The sequence below is a fragment of the Haliotis rubra genome, unplaced genomic scaffold (assembly GCF_003918875.1).
Source record: "Haliotis rubra isolate DU_JTF1 unplaced genomic scaffold, ASM391887v1 Scf330, whole genome shotgun sequence".
Lineage (NCBI taxonomy): Eukaryota > Metazoa > Mollusca > Gastropoda > Lepetellida > Haliotidae > Haliotis > Haliotis rubra.
In genome coordinates, this window is record NW_025767003.1 from 1 (window position 1) to 26764 (window position 26764).

The window sequence follows — 26764 nt, forward strand, 5'->3', positions numbered from 1 at the left end:
GGATACCCAACCCAGTCAGAGCGGGTGGGCGTGCAATTGCATAAGTGTAACGAAGCCTTTCATTGGCTGGTTCATTTGCCGATACACTCTTTGTGTGTGTATAGAGATGTTGGGTTTTGTAAATACATGCTCACTTTTTGTGTGTAACATTTTGCAATCAACAGACATCATAACATGTCATGTGTACAAGTATCACACCTGCCTGTCTGTGTAATTCAATGATCGAAGTTGTGTATTGCATATTGTCATTAGCAGACAAGCAGGCAGACACAGTTTCACTGCGCATGCGCCATGAGCGCAGTGCACCGCACCACAGCGCAGCACAGCTGTTGAAACCACTTTTCACCCCAGGTGGGGTGAATTTAGTGAATCGTTTCAACTCCGATTTGGCGGGGTTTTTTTCATAGCGTTATTTTTCAACTTTATAAGTTGAATTTGCATTTTTGATCATTTGTTACTGTAAGTCCATACCTAAAGGTATCAGTATCTGCAAAGTTGTGTTTTACGTTGCATGTGACCTCCAATAACTGATATCCTTGACTAGGATGTCATTATACAGTTAGTAAGACTTAAACCTTTAGAAAGACTTAGGCTTTTATGATAAATTGATAACATATGTTTTATTATGAAACAAACAAACAAAAACAAAATAATGGGAATCGTGAATCGGTCACTCAGAGCCAGAGCCTCTACTGATAAGTCCAAATAAAGAATTGGTCAATTTGAGGTCACTGAGGTACCGTTCATAATTTTTGGCTAGGGAGGGTGATGATGATTTTAAAGGGGTGGGGGTGGGGGTGGATTCACATTGTACATGCCTCTCCATAAAAATCATCGCCCCCCCCTAACCCAGCAATAAATTATGAGCGGTCCCCTAATCCTCTAAAATGTCACATATGAAACCAACAAAACGTAACGCATTTGGTAGAATATTTGGCTCTTTCGACCCCTTATAAAAGATCTCCCCACTTGTAAAATGTTACATGAAACTAACAGATAAACTCTGTCAAAAAAGAAACGCAACCCCTGTCCTCAGATATGAAAAATTCGTTTGAATGAAGTTATTGCTTCCAAACTAAATGTTATTCGAATGTATTGAAATTATACACGTAATTAATGAAGATTACCATCCAAACAACTGCATTTGTACGCATAAGTGTATTTTATTGCTTATTCCGTCACAACGCATGAAATGACCCTCATGGTGACTTCGCACAAAAAAAACACATGCAAATCATGAAAATGGCAGTTAATGTAGGGGTGTATAAAAGCCCATGTGCTTTCGTATTATATTCATTCATTTGTCGCATGAAAAGCTGTGTGAAAAATGCCACGATTGAGTGCTGCCGACCGAAATATCGCCATTGGTCGTGTTCAAGCCGGAGAAAGTTTTGGAACTGTTGCACGGCACCTAAATGTTCACAAAACAACGATATCCCGACTTTGGAGCCGCTACAACAACTTCAATTTGACCAACGATCGCCCGAGAAGTGGAAGGCCAAGAATCACGACCCCCCTTCAAGATCGGTACATCCGGGTCCATCACCTGCGTAATCGGCATGCCCTACCAACCGTGACTGCCACACAAATACCAGGTTTGAGGAGAGTGTCAGCTCAAACGATTAGGAACCGTCTGAAAGAAGCGGGTTTACGTGCCTGTAGACCAGTTGTTGGACCTGTACTACGCCCCCTACATCTCCGCCGACGACTCAGGTGGTGCAACAACGTATGGGATATGGACTTTACAAAACTGGAGGCGCATCTGGTTTTCTGATGAATCCGTTTTCTTTTGCAACATCACGACGGAAGAAACGTGTGTATAGGGAGACGTCATGAACGTTTTTGCGCCCATCTGCGTCCGACGGGGGGACAGATTTGGCGGAGAAAGCGTTATGGTTTGGGGATCCATCTCATACAACCAGAAATCAGACTTGGTGATCGTTGAAGGGAACCTGACAGCCAACGTTACATCAACCACGTATTACAGCCTCACCTTCTCCCGATTATTGACCAACAGACACAGATTTTTCAACCAGACAACGCCCGGCCTCATACTGCACGTGCAACAATGAACTTTCTGCAGAATTCCAACGTCAATGTCTTGCCATAGCCCTCTAAATCACCAGACCTCAACCCTATTGAACACCTGTGGGATACTCTGGGTCGACGCGTACGTCAACGTCAGCCGCCGCCACAGACGCTGCAACAACTCGGCGTTGCACTGCAGGAAGAGTGGAGAGCCATTCCCAGGAAAGAATCCGGCGTCTTATCCGTTCTTGTCAAGGAGATGCCGTGCAGTGATTGCAGCTCGTGGTGCTCATACGAGATACTGAGAAAGACGCCCCCCTGGTGACAAACTGGTGTCTGTGAGATGACTTTTGAAATGACAATTTTAAACATGCCCATCTTGGTTATTATTCTGCCAAATTTCAGACTTCTGTCTTAAATAATAAAAATGCTGTGTCGTCTTAAAACTTCAGATCAAAATCTCTAAAATACAGGGGTTGCGTTTCTTTTTTGACAGAGTTTATATAACAAAGTCAGTGAGCCTGACCACCCGATCCGTTATTCACTTCTTACGACAGGCATGGATGGTTGAAGATCAATTCTAACCCGGATCTTCATGGGTTTGATGAATAACTAATATATAAATACAATAAAACACTAAACTTCTAATTTGACGAGTGGAATATGGCAGTGCTCGATGCTGCTGATCAACCTATCAAAATTATACGTAAGTTTAGATTATCATTGCCAGTCTACGTGTAAAATTAGCCTAAACATTACGACAATTGGCAACTTATGGAATAGCTATGATAAGGAATCATTTCTCAGGGTCTTAGGTAGACCGGAGTGGGGTGGGGGATGGGGGCATTGTTTTACAGACTAGTTTTTGTATATCAAAGTATTGATGTGGACAGTGCCCTGCCCCCTTCCTTTAGAGAACTTCGGCCCTGGAAGCGTGCGTTTTGGCGTGCGTTTTGGTTATACACTACAGTCCCCCCGAGTAACGATTTGAAAGTGTAAGGACTTGATTGTTGACTATGGGGCAGCTTTGAGCCCCTGCAAGACAACGAACTAGCACGCATATTTTCCATCACGTAATGTGATTAACTGCATCTTGGACAACTGGGTCAGTCTCCCTGTAAATATGAAACTCTAGGTGGCCTTGGCATTATCTTATTTTCCTTGTCTTTCATATATCGGCTAAGCTGACAACGGGGCACTGTACATATTTACATACTCAAGTATACCAGTGTCGCCGTCACATGCATACGTCGGCTTGTCACATACCGTATTCTACGTATTAAATATCCAACTGAAGTATGAACACACACACACAAACACGCATGCTCATGGACTTGTGTGCACGTCATGTGAGTGAAATACTCTTGAATTCCTTGTCACCAATACACCACACCTCCTTTGAAAAATAGTATACGCTCTGGAGTGTGTATTGTTTTAAGCCGCTTTTAGCATTATTCTAGCAATATTACCGACGCTGTTCCCAAAGCAATCCTACCGACCCTCTGTGAGACCTAGACGCTTACTTCCAGGAATACGGTATATGCCTATCCACGCTCCTTTACCTGAGAGCTATGACAACCTTGTCTATGTCCCGATCCTTTGCCAGGTCAGGAATGTGAAGTCTGTGTATTCTGTATATTCCGTGGAGCAAATATATGTGAAGATGATAGAATGTCAGAATATATAATCTTGAATATGGAGTAGACTTATTTCCAGGCAGGGAGATTTGTGTTTTCTTGTCGTTGCTGACACAACTGTGAGTATGAAACGCAACGGTTTATACATCAACGTTATTGCAATGTTTCGTTGTTACGGTGGTGATTTGGTGCATGTATGTTTATAATGAGACGGCTTGAGCAGGCTGATTTAATAAGCAATAATGAAGCTTTGCAGAGCCAACATTCTGCTGATATTCACAGTTTAAGCTGGAGATTTACGTCAATACGCAAGATAATTCACCATTACCAGTTCATTTGGAGTAGCGTGAGTAAGCATACGCATGGCCAATTTGGAAAGCCCAGTAAGACCATGCGTTACTATGCAAACTAGCATTTTCGTCCTGAGTGCACCTATTTCTGTACACATCTATACTTATAGGGCACCTACAACGTAACGTGTTTCGTAACTACTATATACTAACATAACGCTTTGTAGAACGGAAACCTGATCGAATACAGGCACCTGGTCGAATACAGGCACCTCAGCTAATACGGCTATATTTGTGAATTTATGCAATATGCTACACACGTAGTGCATGGTATGAACAGATGCATACATGAAGTCAAAACAAAAAAAAAAAAAAGCTTGTTTCAAGGTGGATTGTTTTATAAAAATCATTATCAAAACTTCAAAAGAAAGTTCCCGATGGTTTTAAAAATATATTGAAACTATCAACTATAAGCAATACTACTTATTGTTTGTGCGTATATCTGTGTATAGATTAGGCGAGTGGCTGGATGCCAAGGATCGAATCTGGGTACGGCGTATCACTGGTTGATAACATGAGCGCATCGTTGTTCCAGGATGCACGGCTGGTCTGGATCAACGATACTAGAAATCGTCTCCGGGAACCTTTTCTACCCCGGAGTCCCCAATGTGCTCATTGAGTTAAAATTCTAATACAACATTGTAGATATATATTTTTTTCTGATCGGATCAGTGTTTTTCATGATACATTCTCGGTTAACTTCAGGATTATAAGAAGACTTAATTCACCATGGCGGAACCCCTGTGTCAAAGCATCAGCTCGACGACCTCGTTACACTGGGGAGACATCCTCACTATAGCGCTGTACTTTGCAGTGGTTCTTGCCGTTGGAATATGGGTGAGGATTACACAGCAAGTTATGAGTTTATACTGTATCATTTACATTAAACTGCAACACGACATGTCTAAGAACAACTCTGACCTCCGAGTTTTCCTCAGTGAATATAATAAATCACATTTCACGGACGTTGATGACAGGTGACCTGCGTTACTTGAGTCATACAGATGTATTTCAACGAGATACATGTACACATTGTGCTGCTCGGGTCTCCAAGCACCTGTTAACACATTGCGAGTATATATGTACGAGGATACAGATTAGGTAATTCACTTTGATAGGACTGCACGGTATTACCAGTTTACCGTTATATCGCAATACCCTTTTGAAACGATACGTATTGCAATAGTTTTCTGACATCTGGTATACATGTATATGAACATATATGAAGTTTTTGTGATTATTTGTATGATTTAAATTAAAATCTACACATTCTTTCATTCACAGAAAATGTTTTTCTTCCTTATTCAATGACAAAACAGCATACTGTAGTGCTGTAAATTGTATAAAAGAAAATAGAATCAATGACTATGCAGCCTAATATTGAGATTGCTGTTATCAGAACCATAAGATATATATTTAGGGACTTATGATGTAGAAAATAGGATTGACATGCACGATTAGTGTCACTTCCTGTCAAACATCCAATTCCCAATATATCGTAATACGTATTGCAATACGTGTACCTGAATCGAAATATATTGCAATACAATATATTTGCCAAAACACAGCCCTATTCTGTAACCAGTTGGAATCTGTGTTGAAATATTAATGTTTTGTGTCATGCTTCCCCACACCTTTAAAATTCAATACTAAATCATAAAACAATTTACAAAACGACTGAAAATAAATCCTGGTACACAAGCATTATAGTATTGTGGATAGTATATGTCGACCTACACACGGGTACTGGTTTGACCTGAAGTGATATTGACCGTACCTTTTCAGGTTTCACGGATGTCATTGGTGACGTATTAATTTATGGAATCAAAACATGACAATCAGAGCAGTGATATATATTTTTAACGCAATAACCCTGAAAAAACTATTTTTGTGGAAGGAACCAGGAGCTGATAACGGAATCTGGTTTTTATCGAACCTGCGACATGTCCTCTTATGTAATTATACTACTCAAGAAGGACATCTAATATTGAATTTAAGATTATAGTTTCATCAGAAAGTTTTGCTATTATGGACGCTTTGGGGTGTATATGTTGCAACGTCCTTGACGGTGCTCACTGACAACTCGGCAGTGACAGCAAAGATATATAAAGCTTGAAACTCGCCAACGTGTCCTCTACATTTGTATATGAGGTAGCCTAGTGGTTAAAGCGTTGGCTCGTCACTCCGAATACCCGGTTCGATTCCCCACATGGGTGCAACGTGTGAAGCCCATTTTTTGTGTCCCCTGCCGTGATAATCCTGGAATATTGTTAAAAGCAGCGTTAAGCCATACTCACTCACTCACTCTACGTGTGTATGAGATTGAGAAAAAGAGTTGTTTCCAATTCTGACTGTTGATCATGATTATAGTGCCAATCGTGATGCTCTTTATAAGTTGATAAATTCTTTAAAATGATGAAAGTAACCTTGTATCAATTTAATTCAAATTCACAATACATTCCAAGAAATAGCATATCATTATAAGAATATTATTCAAAGGATGTCTAACCTAAGGGGTTTCAACGGTATACTTTACCGAAGATCCAGATGGGTCCTCATCAACTTTTACGTGCCCGTGAAAGGCAACTAACGGGTGAGGGTGGTCAATGAGCGAGTATTGCTTAACGCCTCGCCAGTAATTATTCAACAATTCGCAGCGAGTTGTTGGTCAAGCTTGCTGACCGATTTATGCATGATATCGTGTCACAGTCGCGCTTAGGAAGATGCTTACATTATCAGTTACTGGGTTGACCGGACCTGACTCGATTATTTACAGACCGCCGCCATATAGCAGGATTATTACTGAGTATGGCGTTACACAACAAACAAACAAACAAACAAACAATGAAACTATGTACATTTCAGGCAACAGTGAGAGCCAGCAAGACCAGCGCCACTGGGTATTTCCTGGCGGGAAAGAGCATGACATTTCTCCCGGTAAGACAGACAGCATATGTCGGAAATAAAAGAAAGTTTGTTCTTACAGAAACGAACAAAATTGTTGTTATTCTCATGTTTGACACACAGCTATGATCTTATTCATTGATTTTAGTTCGTGAAGGTTCTGCGTATACCCAAACAGCACCATTAGTTTCGATATATCGTGTGCACAACATATACCCAATATTTTTCTCAATTCTGTTCTCTCAACCAAACACGTTATTTCGAGTATTATATATACGCATGAACACCGCTGTTTCGAATTCGTCACTCTCGAGAAAAGATTCCAAATCACATGTTGTCTTGTACTGAATATGTGTTAGTTTCACTATAGAACTGCCCTCGGGGCAATCATTCTAATAAAACCGAGAATTCGACATATCAGAGTTCGATACAATGGTAAGTCCTCTGAAGTCATCCTCTGAATCCTCCTATTCAGTTTGTTTTGACTCGACTCTGATGATCCCATATTTCAGATTGGAGCGTCCATATTTGCCAGCAATATCGGAGCACCTATTTTCGTGGGTTTGTCTGGGACTGCAGCTGCTTCTGGAGTGGGCGGAATGATCTTTGAGTGGCATGTAATACTCTACATATACCTACAGTGTTATACACATACAGAGTCAGGGTCCGCTTGTCGTGGTTCCGATCACAGACTCAGCCGATTATTTCCTTTGGTTTTATACACATACAGAGTCAGGGTCCGCTTGTCGTGGTTCCGATCACAGACTCAGCCGATTAATTCCCTTTGTTTCTCACTGCACTGCGGTCGCTGTTTAATCATGTGTTGTCGTAGCCTGACGATGTAAGTCGTTGTTCAAGCTATCAACAACTAGTTGTCCGCTACCCATATAGTGACAGGTGTAATATGTCTGAAATATCAAAACCCGTGAAGATTCGGGTTAGAATTGATCTTCATCAGCCAATGCTTGTCGTAAGAGACTACGAAAGGGATCGGGTGGTCAGGCTCGCTGACTTGGTTGACACATGTCATCGTATCCCAGTTGCGCAGATCGATGCTCATGCTGTTGACCACTGGATTGTGGGGTCCAGACTTGATTATTTACAGACCGCCGACATATATCTGGAATATGCTGAGTGCGGCGTTAAACAACAAACAAACCAACTGAAATATCAACATCAGTTCAGTATGAAACAATTCATACACGTCGCAAAAATTATATATTTTCAATATTTCTGTGCTGTACTTTATTTTACCAGCACGAAAAACTCCCGATTCATGCAGACGAAAGACATTCATACTTTTGCGTTTCTTTTTGTGAAAAGTATACTACTCCACTTCTGTTGGAGACATTTAATACTACCCACCTTATGGGGCGGTGGGGTAGCCTAGTGGTTTAAGCGTCCGCTCGTCACGCCGAAGACCCGGGTTCGATTCCCCACATTGGTACAATGTGTGAATCCCATTTTTGGTGTCCTCCAACGTGATATTGCTGGAATTTTGATAAAAGCGGCGTAAAACCATACTCACTCACTCACCTTATGATACAGATATCGATCTATTGAACTTTCTGTGCTAACTGTACCAATATAGTAAGAAATCAAATTGAAACATCACGTTAATAATATACAAAAGTGTCATGGAAACATTCCCAAATATCAAACACTATAATAGGTACCTCGCAATATTTTTGACCATTTCTCTGCAGGCTATTCCCTTCATCCTGATGCTGTCGTGGGTGTTTGTGCCGGTGTTCACATCCTCGGGGGTAGGTTCTTAGTGCTGCAAGCAAGACATTTTCGATTAAATTCACCCAAACCATGATACCATTCCCAATGGAAGCATCCGTATTAACCAGTCTTTGTTAATGAATAATCTTCTTTCCTACCCTTGGTGGAACCAGCTTCAAATAATCTGTTCACCCGATTAAGATCCTCACACATGCGTGCATGAGGTTCACTTTATAAATGCCGTAATCTTGGAGTTACACCTCACCTCACCTCACCTCACCTCACCTCACCTCTGTAATTGTTCTGAAGGTAGGGTTTCTAGACAACGGGGTTGGTGATAGTGAGCATTCACTTCTTCAAACAGATTGTTCAGTTTAAACCAGTCGAGGTTGTTACGAGCCTCATTTGCATTTTACAACTTACCGTTAACACTTATGAAAGAAAGGTACATGTATATTATACAAGTTTTATACCGTTTTAAATTATCTTCTGTTCTTACCGATTCGGCCAACTACAAGAAAAACACGTAAAAACGATACTATTCCCAATGAAAGAGTCCGTATTTATCTATTTATGTTAATGAAGAGTCTCCTTTCGCTACCCTTGGTAGAACCAAATGTTCGAATAACTTGTTCACCCGAAAATGATCCTCACATGTGCATTGACCTCACCTCACCTCACCTCACCTCACCTCACCTCACCTCACCTCACCTCACTTCTGAAATAAATAGGAAAGCAGGGTTTCTCCACAAACGAGGTTGTGGATAATGAGGCTCCACATCGTCAAACAGATGGGTCAGTCTGAACTAGCTTCTATGCCAAATACATGTATACCAATTTAATACGAAATCAGAGGAAATCACTTATGAAAGAACTGTATATTATGCAAGTTTTATACTGTATCAAATTATCTTAGTACGTATTCCATACGCCAGTTAACAGCCAATGCTGATGTGACCGGTCTGATATTTTACCTATATTTGTAGGTGTTTACTATGCCCGAATACCTGAAGAAGCGCTACGGCAGAACGAGACTCAGAGTGTACCTGTCTGTGCTGTCTGTGGTGCTGTACATCATCACCAAGATATCGGTATGGTTCATTGATACACACAATACACTATAGTACAATCTACCCGTGAAGGTCCGAGTTAGAATATTGATCTTCAGCAACCCGTGTCGTAAGAGGCGACTAACGGGATCGGCTGTCGGGCTTGCTGACATTGACACATGTTATTGTAATCCCAATTGCGTAGTTCGATGTTCATGCTGTTGACCACTGGCTTGTCTGTTCCAGACTCGATTATTTACAGACTGCCGCCATATAGCTGGAATATTGCTGAGTGCGGCGTAAAAATAAACTCACTCACTCACCATAGTACATACAGGGGCACCGTGGATACCCAGTATTACTATTAGTTCGGCTGCGCCTCAGGGAATACGGAATGTACAAGGGTCTTACAGTCCCGTACACCCTTTCAAAACACCGTGTGACGAATTTTTTATCTTTCACATTCTCATCTAGAATGAGAGATTTCCATGCGGCCAGCCAGCATAGTACCTCTGCCACAGGCCAGAAAGATGTGACGATTCGTCACATCTTGCACCGTCCATTCGATATAATGTACAGATTTCCTAACTCTTTTATATTTGACTAATCTACACATCTAATTAAACATCTTTGATAGAATGGTTTAGTTTCACTGAGAAAATATCCTAAAACGTGTAACACTATTTCGATTTGCATAGCGATCCTTTGTTTACATAGGTTGTACGGCTCCACGTGCTGTCATCGAAGCCGACGGAGAGCAAAGGATGCAGCCAGTTTGATATATAAATATGTACTGTCATAACCCTTACTGTCGCAGTTGTGGAAGAATATATATGTAACAATGTAAAACATTGTGAAGAGAGCGCCGAATAGTTTGCGTAAGTCCAGTCTCTTCTCGTTGTGTTACAAACAAGAGAAAAGACCAGTCACGTAAAATGCAAATTAGCCTGTGGCAGTGATGTTATGCTAAGTTATCATTGCGCCGGAGTGTGGCAAAACGTTTCGCCATGATTTTTCCTGAACTGTCATAAAGGGAGATAACTCGGGATGGCTTAGTTTATGATAAAAATTATCGAATTTGAGGTTTTGTTAAACGACAAGTGAAATACAGAAACATTTTATTTTTTGGATACATTTATTGACAAACAAATAAGAAATTATGACAACAATTTTATTACTCTGTTTATACTCATAATTGTATACGCCAACTCTAAAATTTCGAAGCGATCAGCCGTTTGGCGACCACATTCCATCTAAGGTCAAGGTCATTCATACACCCCGTGTAGTGTGTCACATGGCAGATTTGACGGGGTGTACGGTTCGTACACCCTAGTAAATCCACCTACATGGTTTGGTATGCTTTGGCTATCGACCAATCAGAATTCGACAAATTTATTTAAGGGTAATAAATTCTCGTGTCTCCAAGGAAATTTCAAGGCAGAATAGGTCATCACATGGGCATGTCCGAATAGACATTCCGCCGTTAAGCGATTCCTCAGTATCCCATGGTTTTATCTCTATAGAGGTTTCGCGGGAGGGGAAATGTCCCCACTGGAACAGTATCTCCTTGGAGACTGGGAGAATAGGTCATCTGTCTCCTATTTGTAGAACCTTGAACAATTCATTTGGATATGGACATTAGATTCTACCATTATTTTAGCCAACACTGTATATCCATTGCTTGTGAAGGTGAAGATGTATACCTAAACTGTATGTTTGTAGGTAGAGATGTATGCCTGCACTGTATGTTTGCAGGTGGAGATGTATGCCTACACTGTATGATTGTAGGTGGAGATGTATGCCTACACTGCATGATTGAAGGTAGAGATCTATGCCTACACTGTATATTTGTAGGTAGAGATGTATGCCTACACTGTATATTTGTAGGTAGAGATGTATGCCTACACTGTAGGTTTGTAGGTAGAGATGTATGCCTGCACTGTATGTTTGTAGGTGGAGATGTATGCCTACACTGCATGATTGAAGGTAGAGATCTATGCCTGCACTGTATGATTGCAGGTGGAGATGTATGCCTACACTGTATGATTGTAGGTGGAAATGTGTGCCTACACTGTATATTTGTAGCTAGAGATGTATGCCTACACTGTATATTTGTAGGTAGAGATGTATGCCTACACTGTATGTTTGTAGGTAGAGATGTATGCCTCCACTGTATGTTTGTAGGTGGAGATGTATGCCTACACTGCATGATTGAAGGTAGAGATCTATGCCTACACTGTATATTTGCAGGTAGAGATGTATGCCTACACTGTATATTTGCAGGTAGAGATGTATGCCTGCAATGTAGGTTTGCAGGTAAAGATGTATGCCTACACTGCATGTTTGTAGGTGGAGATGTATGCCTGCAATGTATGTTTGAAGGTAGAGATCTATGCCTACACTGCATGTTTGAAAGTAGAGATATATGCCTACACTGTATATTTGTAGGTAGAGATGTATGCCTACTCTGTATATCTGTAGCTAGAGATCTATGCCTACACTGTATGTCTGTAGGTAGAGATGTATGCCTACACTGCATGTTTGAAGGTAGAGATCTATGCCTACACTGTATGTTTGTAGGTAGAGATGTATGCCTACTCTTTATATTTGTAGACAGAGGTGTATGCCTACACTGTATGTCTGTTGGTTGAGATGTATGCCTAACTGCATGTTTGAAGGTAGAGATCTATGCCCACACTGTATATTTGTAGGTAGAGATCTATGCCTACTCTGTATATTTGTAGGTAGAGATGTATGCCTACACTGCATGTTTGAAGGTAGAGATCTATGCCTACACTGTATCTTTGTAGGTAGAGATGTATGCCTACTCTGTATATTTGTAGGTAGAGATCTATGCCTACACTGTATGTCTGTAGGTGGAGATGTATGCCTACACTGCATGATTGAAGGTAGAGATCTATGCCTATGTTGTGGTAGAGATGTATGCCACTGTATGCTGTTTGTAGGTAGAGATGTATGCCTACACTGTATGTTTGTAGGTAGAGATGTATGCCTACACTGTATGTTTGTAGGTAGAGAGAGATAGAGATTTATGCCTACACTGTATGTTTGTAGGTAGAGATGTATGCCTACACTGTATGTTTGTAGGTAGAGATGTATGCCTACACTGTATGTTTGTAGGTAGAGATGTATGCCTATACACTGTATGTTTGTAGGTAGAGATGTATGCCTACACTGTATGTTTTGTAGGTAGAGATGTATGCACTGTATATTTGTAGGTAGAGATGTACACTGTATATTTGTAGGTAGAGATGTATGCCTACACTGTATGTCTGTTGGTTGAGATGTATGCCTACACTGCATGTTTGAAGGTAGAGATCTATGCCCACACTGTATATTTGTAGGTAGAGATCTATGCCCACACTGTATATTTGTAGGTAGAGATATATGCCTACTCTGTATATTTGGAGGTAGAGATCTATGCCTACACTGTATGTCTGTAGGTTGAGATGTATGCCTACACTGCATGTTTGAAGGTAGAGATCTATGCCTACACTGTATATTTGCAGGTAGAGATCTATGCCTACTTTGTATATTTGTAGGTAGAGATGTATGCCTACTCTGTATATTTGTAGGTAGAGATGTATGCCTACACTGTATGTTTATAGGTAGATATGTATGCCTACACTGTATATTTGTAGGTAGAGATGTATGCCTACTCTGTATATTTGTAGGTAGAGATCTATGCCTACACTGTATGTATGTAGAGATGTATGCCTATACTGTATGTTTGTAGGTAGAGATGTATGCCTACACTGTATGTTTGTAGGTAGAGATGTATGCCTACATTGTATGTTTGTAGGTAGAGATGTATGCCTATACTGTATGTTTGTAGGTAGAGATGTATGCCTTCACTGTATGTTTGTAGGTAGAGATGTATGCCTATACTGTATGTTTGTAGGTAGAGATGTATGCCTATCCTGTATGTTTGTAGTTAGAGATGTATGCCTACACTGTGTGTTTGTAGGTAGAGATGTATGCCTATACTGTATGTTTGTAGGTAGAGATGTATGCCTACACTGTATATGTTTGTAGGTAGAGATGTATGCCTTCACTGTATGTTTGTAGGTAGAGATGTATGCCTACACTGTATGTCTGTAGGTGGAGATGTATGCCTTCACTGCATGTTTGAAGGTAGAGATCTATGCCTATACTGTATGTTTGTAGGTAGAGATGTATGCTGGTGCAGTGTTTGTTCAGCTCCTACTAGGCTGGAGTATGTACGCCTCCGGGGTTCTCCTATTGGTCTTCTCAGCAGTTTTCACCATGACAGGTAAACTGTGAATAACGGACCTGGCGGTAAAAAACAATGATAACACATAACGAGTCTGTTCTAACGTAACCCTATGGCTACATAGTAAAGGCGTTCACCGGATATGTTTCTGATTAGGGTTCTTTTATACTAATGGCGTCAAGAAAATTATTTGTTCAGATTTGCCGTTGTCGCTGAATTCTCTGACATTTGATCTGACATCTCTGATTGGGTTGCATTTGAATTAGCGGGCTCAAATACTCAAACATAGCCTCACCTCTGAAAATGCTCTTTGTGTCTTATTCAACAGGACACATGTGTTGATATTCAGAGCAAGAGATATTTATTTCACTGTCTTTTAAAAGCTTCAATGTGTCCTTGGTACTGATTGGTACTGATATCTGGTTGTTTATGGAGTTGCGCCCCTTAATTGTTCCAGGATCCACCGATCCGTGATGATGATGTTTTGACTGTCAGCACGATTTATTTACATGCACTTCATCACATATAGCTTCCTTACCATAAGGGGCGGTGGGGTAGTCTAGTGGTTAAAGCGTTGGCTCGTCACGCCGAAGACCCAGGTTCTTCCACATGGTTACAATGAGTGAAGCCCATTTGGTGTCCCCGCCGTGATATTTGGAATATTGCTAAAAGCGGATTAAACAAAACTCAGCAATGTTGACCATAATTGACAAATGAATGTTGATTTAATTGACAATGAACCTCACTCACTCACGCATTCATTGTTATATGTCACGAACTAAGATTCTTTGTGACTGTGTGGGTCAGGTGGACTGACAGCTGTGATGTTCACGGACACGCTGCAGACCGTGGTGTTGACAGGAGGTGCCCTCGTCCTGTTGGTTAGAGGTAGGTCACTTCTCTGGGTGTTGTCATCAGATTGATGACGTCGTCTTGTGTTGTGGTGCCAAGGTAGTTGACATCGTCGGTGATTTTTTTGAGGTGGATGGCATCGTTGCTTATATACGGAACCGTAGTAGGGCCACGGTGAAATATTTTTTAGTCTCAGTATCTCCTACGTTGGTTATAGTAAGTCCTACGTAGGAGATATTAAGTCCTACGTAGGAGATAGTAAGACCTACGTAGGAGATATTAAGTCCCACGTAGGAGATATTAAGTCCTACGTAGGAGATAGTAAGACCTACGTAGGAGATAGTATGTCCTATGTAGGAGATATAAAGTACTACGTAGGAGATAGTATGTCCTATGTAGGAGATACTATGTCCTACGTAGGAGATATTAAGTCCTACGTAGGAGATATTAAGTCCTACGTAGGAGATACTATGTCCTATGTAGGAGATATTAAGTCCTACGTAGGAGATAGTAAGACCTACGTAGGAGATAGTATGTCCTATGTAGGAGATATAAAGTACTACGTAGGAGATAGTATGTCCTATGTAGGAGATACTATGTCCTACGTAGGAGATATTAAGTCCTACGTAGGAGAAAGTATGTCCTATGTAGGAGATATTAAGTACTACGTAGGAGATAGTATGTCCTATGTAGGAGATATAAAGTACTACGTAGGAGATAGTATGTCCTATGTAGGAGATATTAAGTCCTACGTAGGAGATATTAAGTCCTACGTAGGAGATACTATGTCCTATGTAGGAGATATTAAGTCCTACGTAGGAGATAGTATGTCCTATGTAGGAGATATTGAGTACTACGTAGGAGATAGTATGTCCTATGTAGGAGATATTAAGTACTACGTAGGAGATAGTATGTCCTATGTAGGAGATAGTATGTCCTACGTAGGAGATATTAAGTCCTACGTAGGAGATATTAAGTCCTACGTAGGAGATACTATGTCCTATGTAGGAGATATTAAGTCCTACGTAGGAGATATTAAGTCCTACGTAGGACATAGTGAGACCTTTTTTCACCGTGGCCCTGCTATGCTTCCGTCCTTATAGGTAGGTTCAAGAAATGTGAAAATATCAACTGAATCAATGAGTCACACGCTCTCAGCAGAAATAGGTATCATTACATAATGATTCTTGTGAAATAGTTTATCCATCCATTAGTAACAAGAAGGAAATATCTTATAGTTTTATGTATATGTGTCAAAATGTCCCCGAATCAAACGCTGTCACTCTTTGTTACCCCACATCTAACCAACACTTAGAACAAGCTCGGAACAAAAATCACATTTGGTTTCTTTCTGACTGTGAAGTCCATAACCCACATTAGGGGTGGTGGGGCAGCCTAGTGGTTAAAGCGTTGGCTCCTCACACCGAAGACCCGGGTTCGATTCCCCACATTGGTACAATGCGTGAAGCCCATTTCCGGTGTTCCCCGACGTGATATTGCAGGAACATTGCTAAAAGCGGCGTAAACCAAAACTCGCTACAATAACCCACATACAAATATAACACTTAGATCAAAGGAATTGCTATGGCTGATTGTCAGAAGTACAATATTCGTTTTGACCGCTCTTTCAAGAGTCATCCACAACAGAAACTTTGCACGACTTTCAGTGAATCGTTTACCTTTTCGTTTAAAATCCGACACAACCTGTTCCAACTTCTTATGAGTATCGAGTTTCCCATCTATCTCCCCAACTTACTCTGCTGTTGAAGGTATCTCGGAGATAGGAGGCTACGACAAACTGGAGACAAAGTTCATGCAAGCACTCCCTAACACTACCATCTATGGCAACACAACCTGCGGCATCCCCCGGGCCGACTCCTTCAGCCTGCTCCGGGATCCTGACCCCCTCAAGTCCGACTACCCCTGGCCAGGAACCATGATCTTCAATATCCCCAGCGACATCTGGTTCTGGTGCTCGGATCAGGTACAAATAAAAGCGAGAGAACCCTTTCCACATCCACAACAAATATCTGCCAAGAGGGGCGGTGGGGGTAGCCTAGTGGTTAAAGCGTTCGCCCGTCACGCCGAAGACCCGGGTTCGATTCCCCACTTTGGTACAATGTGTGAAGCCCATTTCTGGTGACACCCGCCGTGATATTACTGGAATATTTCTAAAAGCGTCGTAAAACCATTCTCACTCACTCACCGGCCAAGAGCATAGTCGACTGTTCGAATTCGACTATGTCATGGTCATATTTTTATGAATTCGAATCAAGAAGTGACGATACCAGGTGTTCGAGAAAACCTGAGCGTACACTTCCCCTCCGTTGGTATCCGCCATAAGCACAAGGAAAGGCTACTCCAGATACGGATTTGCATCGGACATCATTTTTGTAACTGATAAAACATTTTGAAAGTTTGACTGAGAACTCGGATGTTGTAACTTTGATCGAACAACTTCTGAGCATATTCAACTTCATTGACTTGACTCAATACAACAGAACCTCCACTGCACAGTGGAGTCCAGATGGCAACTGTTGTTGTTTGTCCCTTAAGTCGCGTGGCAGGAATACGGAACGACGTAATTACATTGTAATTCATTCTCTTCAATCATCTTAATTTCTTTTTAAATTTGCGTGCGATGCGGTAGAAAAGTAGTGCCGAAGGTCAAAGTTCGATTATTCACAATATTGTTTACCCCTGTGTGGCATTATTTGCATATTGCTATAAGCGGCATAAAACCCATACTTAAACACACGCATTTCTAAAAGGTAATTCATTCTCATATAGAATCGTTTTTGTTAATTAAATCACGACGACGTTGTAAAAGAACCCCGAGTGATTAATGTTAGAGAAACTGTTCGTTTCGAAGAAAAGGGTATATTTTCCGTACAAAAACGAAGAGCCTCTTCTGAATGTGAATGTATCAAACAATATATTTTCGAATGATACTTTTTTAAATAAATCGAATTTGTTCTCTGGATAATACTACATATTTCCATTTCAGATCCATGTATACGGGTATATGGACAATGCTATTTATGACCATTGTAGATCCTGGTACCGGGTCTCTGAACAATGCTATATATCACCATTGTAGATCCCTGTACACGGGTCTCTGGATAATGCTATATATTACCATTGTAGATCCCTGTACCCGGGTCTCTGAACAATGCTATATATCACCATTGTAGATCCCTGTACACGGGTCTCTGGATAATACCGTATGTTATATTGCACGCTTCATTGTAGATCATGGTACAACGATCTCTTGCTGCTAAGAATCTGTCCCATGCTAAGGGCGGGTCTATATTGGCGGGGTACCTGAAGATCCTCCCGTTCTGGTTATTCATGGTGCCAGGGATGGTAGCCAGGATTCTCTACCCAGGTACTGAAGGAACGGTTCCTGATAAGCTGGTTACTGTATCCTGAGCGTTAGTGGAAACCATAACAGAGAATATTTCCTTAGTGCACTACCTTGTTGGTACGCCGTAAAACGTGCCAGTAAAAGGGTGAGTTGAGGTGAGATGAGGTAAGACTTTTTTTTAAAGATTATCGCACTTATACAGCGACATGTGTGTCGTACTAATGTCGGTATATTGTATTGTCTGTCCACTGCGATGCCACAGTTTGATACTTCAGTCAGACACAGTATACAGTCCTTGGACTGGCCTCTTCATGTCCAGCGACATGTGTGTCGTACTAATGTCGGTATATTGTATTGTCTGTCCACTGCGATGCCACAGTTTGATACTTCAGTCAGACACAGTATACAGTCCTTGGACTGGCCTCTTCATGTCCAGCGACATGTGTGTCGTACTAATGTCGGTATATTGTATTGTCTGTCCACTGCGATGCCAGTATACAGTTTGATACTTCAGTCAGACACAGTATACAGTCCTTGACTGGCCTCTTGATGTCCAGCGACATGTGTGTCGTACTAATGTCGGTATATTGTATTGTCTGTCCACTGCGATGCCACAGTTTGATACTTCAGTCAGACACAGTATACAGTCCTTGGACTGGCCTCTTCATGTCCAGCGACATGTGTGTCGTACTAATGTCGGTATATTGTATTGTCTGTCCACTGCGATGCCACAGTTTGATACTTCAGTCAGACACAGTATACAGTCCTTGGACTGGCCTCTTCATGTCCAGCGACATGTGTGTCGTACTAATGTCGGTATATTGTATTGTCTGTCCACTGCGATGCCACAGTTTGATACTTCAGTCAGACACAGTATACAGTCCTTGGTCTGGCCTCTTCATGTCCAGCGACATGTGTCGTACTAATGTCGGTATATTGTATTGTCTGTCCACTGCGATGCCACAGTTTGATACTTCAGTCAGACACAGTATACAGTCCTTGGACTGGCCTCTTCATGTCCAGCGACATGTGTGTCGTACTAATGTCGGTATATTGTATTGTCTGTCCACTGCGATGCCACAGTTTGATACTTCAGTCAGAGACAGTATACAGTCCTTGGACTGGCCTCTTCATGTCCAGCGACATGTGTCGTACTAATGTCGGTATATTGTATTGTCTGTCCACTGCGATGCCACAGTTTGATACTTCAGTCAGACACAGTATACAGTCCTTGGACTGGCCTCTTCATGTCCAGCGACATGTGTGTCGTACTAATGTCGGTATATTGTATTGTCTGTCCACTGCGATGCCACAGTTTGATACTTCAGTCAGACACAGTATACAGTCCTTGGACTGGCCTCTTCATGTCCAGCGACATGTGTGTCGTACTAATGTCGGTATATTGTATTGTCTGTCCACTGCGATGCCACAGTTTGATACTTCAGTCAGACACAGTATACAGTCCTTGGACTGGCCTCTTCATGTCCAGCGCCAGGGAGGGTAACAATTTTACTAATTTGCATCATTCCATAAAAGGTGGCATTTTAAATCCCATCAATTCCACAAAGTAACGTTGCTCACTACATGAAAGTCAATAACCGGTGTCTGTTTCAGATGAAGTCGCATGCGCAGATCCGGAGGTATGCAAGTGTGTCTGTGAAAATCCAAGCGGATGCTCAAACATTGCCTACCCATTACTCGTCCTCAGAATCCTCGGCCCAGGTAAACCCCGAACCGCCATCATCAACAATCTCGAAGTAGTGATTGTTATGCTCGATTATTTAAGATATGGGGTCAGGGACATAAGAAATCCCTATGGTCAGAGCAGGACTGTTCCAGGAGTTTCCTGTTGTTTGATACTCCAATCACTGACCATTAATTTTGTTAGGAGCTGTTCTTGGAGATTTGTTTTCTGTGACAGCCTTTTAACACACAATTGTTTATCTGAAAGGAGAGGAACTAGCACATTCTCACTTATTTGGGGGCATCCTTGATATCCCGTGAACGATAATGTCATTATTGTCAAAACTGTTGTTAGGCCTAGTTAATGTTCTCAAAAAATGTCCTGAACAGAATGTAGGTCTGGGATCTGATGTCAGCTGCCCTGTTTTTATGTATTTCAAACATTCTGGTATGTGGGTATGTAATTCCCCACATGTGTATAATGTGTGAAGGTCACATACGAAGAAGACCCACCGCCGGGATATTTCTTTCGAATCACTATTTCTTGAATATGGCGAATTAACGCGAGATGTTAAGATGGGGAAACCTTTACTATGTCCACACAAATTCACTGATAAAAGCATAGCTGTGTACTATATTATGAATAGGTGTTGTTGAATCACCGTAAGTCCAATTCCCTCACTCACTTCAGGCCTGAGAGGTCTGATGCTGGCCGCCCTGTTTGCAGCAGTGATGAGTACGCTGACATCAGTCTTCAACTCCGCCAGCAGCATCTTCACCATGGATCTGTGGAGGAGGTACAGGAAACACGCCAAGGACTTCGAGTTGCTCATTGTTGGGAGGTGCGTAGTCACAAAAGTGATCAATTTCAGCGTAGCCTTCGTGGCTGTGTGTTTGGTGTGTTGTTGGGTGTTCAGTGTGTAGGCGTGTGTGGCTGTGTGTGTGACTGACTGACTGAGTTTGGTTTTACGTCGCTCTTAGTAATATTCCAGCAATATCAAGGCGGAGCACACCAGAAATGGGTTTCACACATTGTGCCAATGTGGGGGAATCGAACCCGGGTCTTCGGCGTGACGAGCGGACGCTTTAACCACTGGCTACCCCATCGCCCCTCTGTGTGTTTGATGTGTAGGTGTGTGAGGCTGTGTGTTGGGTGTGTAGATGTATACGGCTGTGTGTTTGATGTGTAGGTCTTCGTGGCTGTGTGTTGGGTGTGAGGCTGTGTGTTGGGTGTGTAGATGTATACGGCTGTGTGTTTGATGTGTAGGTCTTTGTGGCTGTGTGTTGGGTGTAAGGCTGTGTGTTGGGTGTGTAGATGTATACGGCTGTGTGTTTGATGTGTAGGTCTTCGTGGCTGTGTGTTGGGTGTGTGGCTGTGTGTTGGGTGTGTAGATGTATACGGCTGTGTGTTTGATGTGTAGGTCTTCGTGGCTGTGTGTTGGGTGTGTGGCTGTGTGTTGGGTGTGTAGATGTATACGGCTGTGTGTTTGATGTGTAGGTCTTCGTGGCTGTGTGTTGGGTGTGTAGGCGTGTGTTGGGTGTGTAGATGTATACGGCTGTGTGTTTGATGTGTAGGCCTTCGTGGCTGTGTGTTGGGTGTGTGTGTTGGGTGTGTAGATGTATACGGTGTGTGTGATGTGTAGGCCTTCGTGGCTGTGTAGGCGTGTGTTGGGTGTGTAGATATATACGGCTGTGTGTTTGATGTGTAGGCCTTCGTGGCTGTGTGTTGGGTGTGTGGTTGTGTGTTGGGTGTGTAGATGTATCGGCTGTGTGTTTGATGTGTAGGCCTTCGTGGCTGTGTTTTGGGTGTGTAGGCGTGTGTTGGGTGTGTAGATGTATCGGCTGTGTGTTTGATGTGTAGGCCTTCGTGGCTGTGTTTTGGGTGTGTGGTTGTGTGTTGGGTGTGTCGATGTATCGGCTGTGTGTTTGATGTGTAGGTCTTCGTGGCTGTGTGTTGGGTGTGTAGGCGTGTGTTGGGTGTGTAGATGTATACGGCTGTGTGTTTGATGTGTAGGTCTTCGTGGCTGTGTGTTGGGTGTGTGGCTGTGTGTTGGGTGTGTAGATGTATACGGCTGTGTGTTTGATGTGTTGGTCTTTGTGGCTGTGTGTTGGGTGTGAGGCTGTGTGTTTGGTGTGTAGATGTATACGGCTGTGTGTTTGATGTGTTGGTCTTTGTGGCTGTGTGTTGGGTGTGAGGCTGTGTGTTGGGTGTGTAGATGTATACGGCTGTGTGTTTGATGTGTAGGTCTTCGTGGCTGTGTGTTGGGTGTGTGGTTGTGTGACCTCCATCCATGATACTTCACAAGTGGAAGTTGTGGTGGCTGAGTGGGTTAGACGGCTGAGGTTGTGTGCTGGCCATTAGGTGCCTGACTCTGAGGGTGTGGTTTCGGACGGGACTCAACCCAACAAAAGTACCAGATTTTGTACTTTACTCAAAAAGTGTAATTCCAAATATCACACATGTTAGCATATAGTTCATATGATAATAAATTAGGATACCCAGTGTGTACATTTCAGCACGTGATATATAACGGAGTTATTTGAATAAATAACTAATTTTTTCAGCTCGGCATATGACAGACGATATGTGGGTGAATAATTCTGTATGTAAGTGTACAGCCCGGTGTTTGAAGGCCTCATCTGGGTGACCAATATCGATGTTAATGTTCAACAGGACATATGAAAGGCGACAGAATGTCATATGCATATCGCCAGCAGTTAATACTAATGTTAATCTTTTGTCACAGGAGACGTCATAATTATCCACAGTATGCATACTTCGTGTATATTTATACAAAATATACTCCGCACCTACAAGCTTGATTACGACCTGGCGCGACAGGTGATTGCGATCCAATTGCGACCCGATTCGCAGCAGAACTTTCGGGAGCGGTTGCCGATCTGATCACGATTAAGCTGGCGTTAGTTTGAGGGCAGCTCATTTTTGAGAACAAGTGATGTCATCATTGATTAATAATTCATATGAATATCAATTAGCCTTCAAGGTCTTCTTAATCTGGTTCGGCGTCTTTTAGCTTGATAACGGTGTAAGAATCTACATCTACATGGAAACGTCGCTCTATGCAATGAACAAGAAGTTGTCATCCATAAAGTTGTGTGTTTCAGTTTGGGCTAGTTTCTGACTCTGACGTTTTATATATATACTGAAATCCAATAGAAACGCATCACCCTATTATCATTAGTTATGGAATATGTAAAGAGACTGTGAACATAAACTGAGCGTGAAGTATTCTGACTGTGGCAGATAACGGTGGTGCACACAGAGAAGCACGCGCATATCTGTAGCCTAGTGGTTAAGGCGATCGCTCGTGACGCCCATGGGTACAATGTGTTAAGCCCATTTTGGTGTCTGCGTGATACCACCGTTTTCAGCTGTAAATCGCGTGAAATGAAAAAATAATGAAGAAAACGAAAACAACATATTGACAGATTATTCAACTCTGTACCAAGTCACGGCTAACTTTTGAACAGCGCTTAATTGTCGACTTTACATAATGTCACTGTATTGAGAGAGAAGGACCTGTTTGGTTTCTTGAGACTGGTTTGTTTACAGGTCAAGTGGCCAGAAGGTTTTATAGTCACAATTCAAATATCGTCAGGTTATCACAGAGCCTACGATAAAATGGCACAAGATGATTACATTTCCATTTCTTCACTCGTGTAAGGAACGGACGAGGTGGGGTTCAGGGGTGTGTGACCCCACACCGAAACCCCCACACCCACACCCCACACACGCACGCCCTGAAAATAACTAAAGACCGCATTGAGGTTAATGTTTTGCAATGGCGGAGCACACACACACGTGGACAGGGGTACCATCAGCACACACACACTTTGACAAATGAAAAAGACCACATTTTGAGTTTGACCCCGTCAATGTTATTGCATTTATGGCGGCATTAAACGACGAAGGTGACTGTTCAGTGGATCTTGATTGCCCATTGACAGTTGGGACAAGTTCTTTTCTTCATATATCAGGGAGATAAAACGTTTTATCCCGGTGATGCGTTTCTAATGGAGTTCAGTATATGTATACATCTTAATGCATGGTGTGATTGTCGGTAGTCACTGAAGATGTCTGTGGGGGCGGTGGGGTAGCCTAGTGGTTAAAGCGTTGGCTCGTCACGCCGAAGACCCGGTTTCGATTCCCCACATGAGTACAAAGTGTGAAGCCCATTTCTGGTGTCCCCCGATGTGATATTGCTGGAATATTGCTAAAAGCGGCGTTAAGCCATACCCACTCACTCACTCACTGAAGACGTCTGTGTCTCCAGGGTTTTGTTCTTGTGCTGGTGGGTCTGGCAGTCATATGGATCCCCATCATGCAGGCGGCACAGGGGGACCAGCTGTGGCAGTACTGGCAGATGCTGATGTCGGCGGTGGGGCCTCCCTGGGCCATGGTCTTCATCATGGGCTTCTTCTGGAAGAGAACAACAGAGCCTGTGAGTAGGTGACACCTTGAGAGAAGGCCTTAATATGCGCGTGCGTGAGTGCGTGCGTACGTGCGTGCATGTGCGTGTGCATGTGCGACTGACGAGATCGGGCGGTCAGGACTGTTGACTTGGTTAACAGATGTTATCATGTCCCAGTTGCATAGATCGTTTCATCATGATGATGATCACTGGATTGTCTGGTCCAAACATGATTATTTACAGACCGTCCCCTTTCCTGGAATACTGCTGTATTGCGGCGTTAAACAACAAACATACTATGGTTTAAACACAAACATATCTGATATAAAGAGGAACACTTTGTATGGATGGACAACATCTTTATTGCAACAGATGCGACGTTTCGGAGTAGATCCTAACACCTTTATCAAGCAAATGATGTTAACAGTATTAGGCTCTACACCGAAACGTCCTTTATCAAAGCTAAATGATGGGGCGGTTAGCCAGTATTAAAGCGTTGGATCTCACACCGAAACCAGTTTCGAATCCCCACATGGGCACAATGTGTGAAGCCCATTTCTGGTGTATCCCGCCGTGATGTTGTGGAATATTCATAAATCGGCGTGTCCCCTTCAGTCAAACTTCTAAATGCCACTTTAAAAAGATATCTGATATATATTAAATGAAAAAACACAGTATATAGTGAATAGCTGCAAACTTGCTCAAATGCTGGTGTGGCTTAAAACAACATGCCCTCACTCACTCACCCTTCCTTTGCAGGCAGCTTTTTATGGCATGTTGGCTGGCCAAGCGGTCGGGTTTTCGCGTCTCATCTTGGCGTTTGTCTACCCAGCGCCTCCTTGTGGCGAGGAAGACAACCGCATCTACTTCCTGAAGATCCACTTCCTGTACGTGTCTGCTATGGAGACGGCGGTTTCGGGCGCGGTCATGATCGTTCTGAGTCTCATGACTGAGTCACGCCCCAGATCGAAGGTACATGCTTGTCTTAGCTGCTGCTTATAGTATATCGGTGTTTATTGTCAGCCAAGTACACACAGTATTTCTAGTCACGATTAATTCCACTATTCGATTTCTTAGGCGGGTACAATCTGAAGCCCAATTCTGATGTCTTCTGAGTTCGACCTAAATCCTAATTCTATGTCCAATTGGTAGCAACTCTTTGATTGTATACTCTTTTGTTATAATGTCGTACGGCGTAAATGGAGACTAAACATGAAATTAAAATATTAATGTGAAATGAGAAATGGCAAGTGGTAAAGATAGCCTATGGTTCGAAGACTATTATGAAATGCGTAAAATGCAATCGATTCTGTGGCTTGTAATTGGTTTACCCAATGTTAATGTTTCCATAAACAACACCGTAAACCATAGGTCACACGTTCTAACGGATTACTGGGCGGTGGGGTAGCCTAGTCGTTAAAGCGTTCGCTCGTCACACCGAAGACCCGGGTTCGATTTCCCACATGGGTACAATGTGTAAAGCCCATTTCTGGTGTCCCCCGCCGTGATATTGTTGGAATATTGCTAAAAGCGGCGTAAAACTGAGCTCACTCACTCACTCTTACGGGTTACTCATTGTTTCCTATGAATGATACGAACGGAGATTTGTGATGCATCATACGCGGGTTAACACAGAGTACACAATGTCCTGTTCTTTTACCTTCATACATCCACAAACACATGAAGGGCTGAACTCAGCTCTTCAATAACACTCACCCAATGTACAAACCATTTACTCTATACCGGTAATACTTAAGTGAGTCAGTGAGTATAATTTTACGCCGCTTTTAGCAATATTCCAGCAATATCGCGGCTGGGGACACCAGAAATGGGCTTCACACATTGTACCCATGTGGGGAATCGAACCCGGGTCTTCGGTGTGACGAGCGGACGCTTTAACCACTAGGCTACCCCACCGCCCCGGTAATACTTAAGACAAACATTCTCATCTGCTTATTTATGTCAGGGAATACCAATTACTATGCCATGTAAGTTTCATACTTACGTCGCCCCAATATAACCAAATGTTTCCTCTGCATTACCTCCGGGCTGACATCGTGTGAGAAGATCAAAGCCTGCTGTATACATACATGATCGTCATTTACACGTGTCTCCTAAAGATGTGTATTCCTCACGGGTTGTATTACGATTTAGTTACATCGAGTCACGTGGTGGACTAGACATGACGTTACATTGCCTGATCTGACTGATGACGAAGATGAAGCTGACGCCGACGCCGGTGATGATCCGAACAATGGAAATGGTAACATAATATTGACGTTTCTACCATCGTAACTGACAAACGCCATCTTGTCAATTCATTCTTTTGGCCACTCGAAATGTAGTATTCTCAAAATCAAACTGTTTTGCAGATTTCTTTTATGGTTTCATGTCACGACAGAAGGAAAGGTTGTCTGGTATATAGACGCATTGACTAATTGAATTGAATATATATTGTTTTAAATATACTTTATTGTC

General features: G+C 42.3%; 1 protein-coding gene across 2 annotated transcripts; it reads left to right on the forward strand.

Annotated features, from left to right (window-relative positions):
- Positions 1-3590: 3590 nt before the first annotated feature.
- On the forward strand, positions 3591-25181 carry LOC124284220 (sodium/glucose cotransporter 4-like). Of its 2 annotated transcripts, XM_046720281.1 has the most exons (14): positions 3591-3784; positions 4721-4852; positions 6881-6952; positions 7432-7536; positions 8626-8685; positions 9634-9738; positions 13885-13990; positions 14759-14839; positions 16573-16787; positions 18056-18191; positions 19785-19892; positions 20545-20695; positions 24149-24316; positions 25046-25181. In XM_046720281.1, exons 2-13 carry the CDS (start codon positions 4745-4747, stop codon positions 24243-24245), a joined length of 1344 nt encoding a protein of 447 aa, XP_046576237.1. In that variant the 5' UTR covers positions 3591-3784; positions 4721-4744; the 3' UTR covers positions 24246-24316; positions 25046-25181. The 2 variants fall into 2 exon arrangements, with proteins under 2 accessions (XP_046576237.1, XP_046576239.1); XM_046720283.1 differs by lacking the exon at positions 4721-4852 and having other exon boundaries at positions 3592-3784.
- Positions 25182-26764: the final 1583 nt, after the last annotated feature.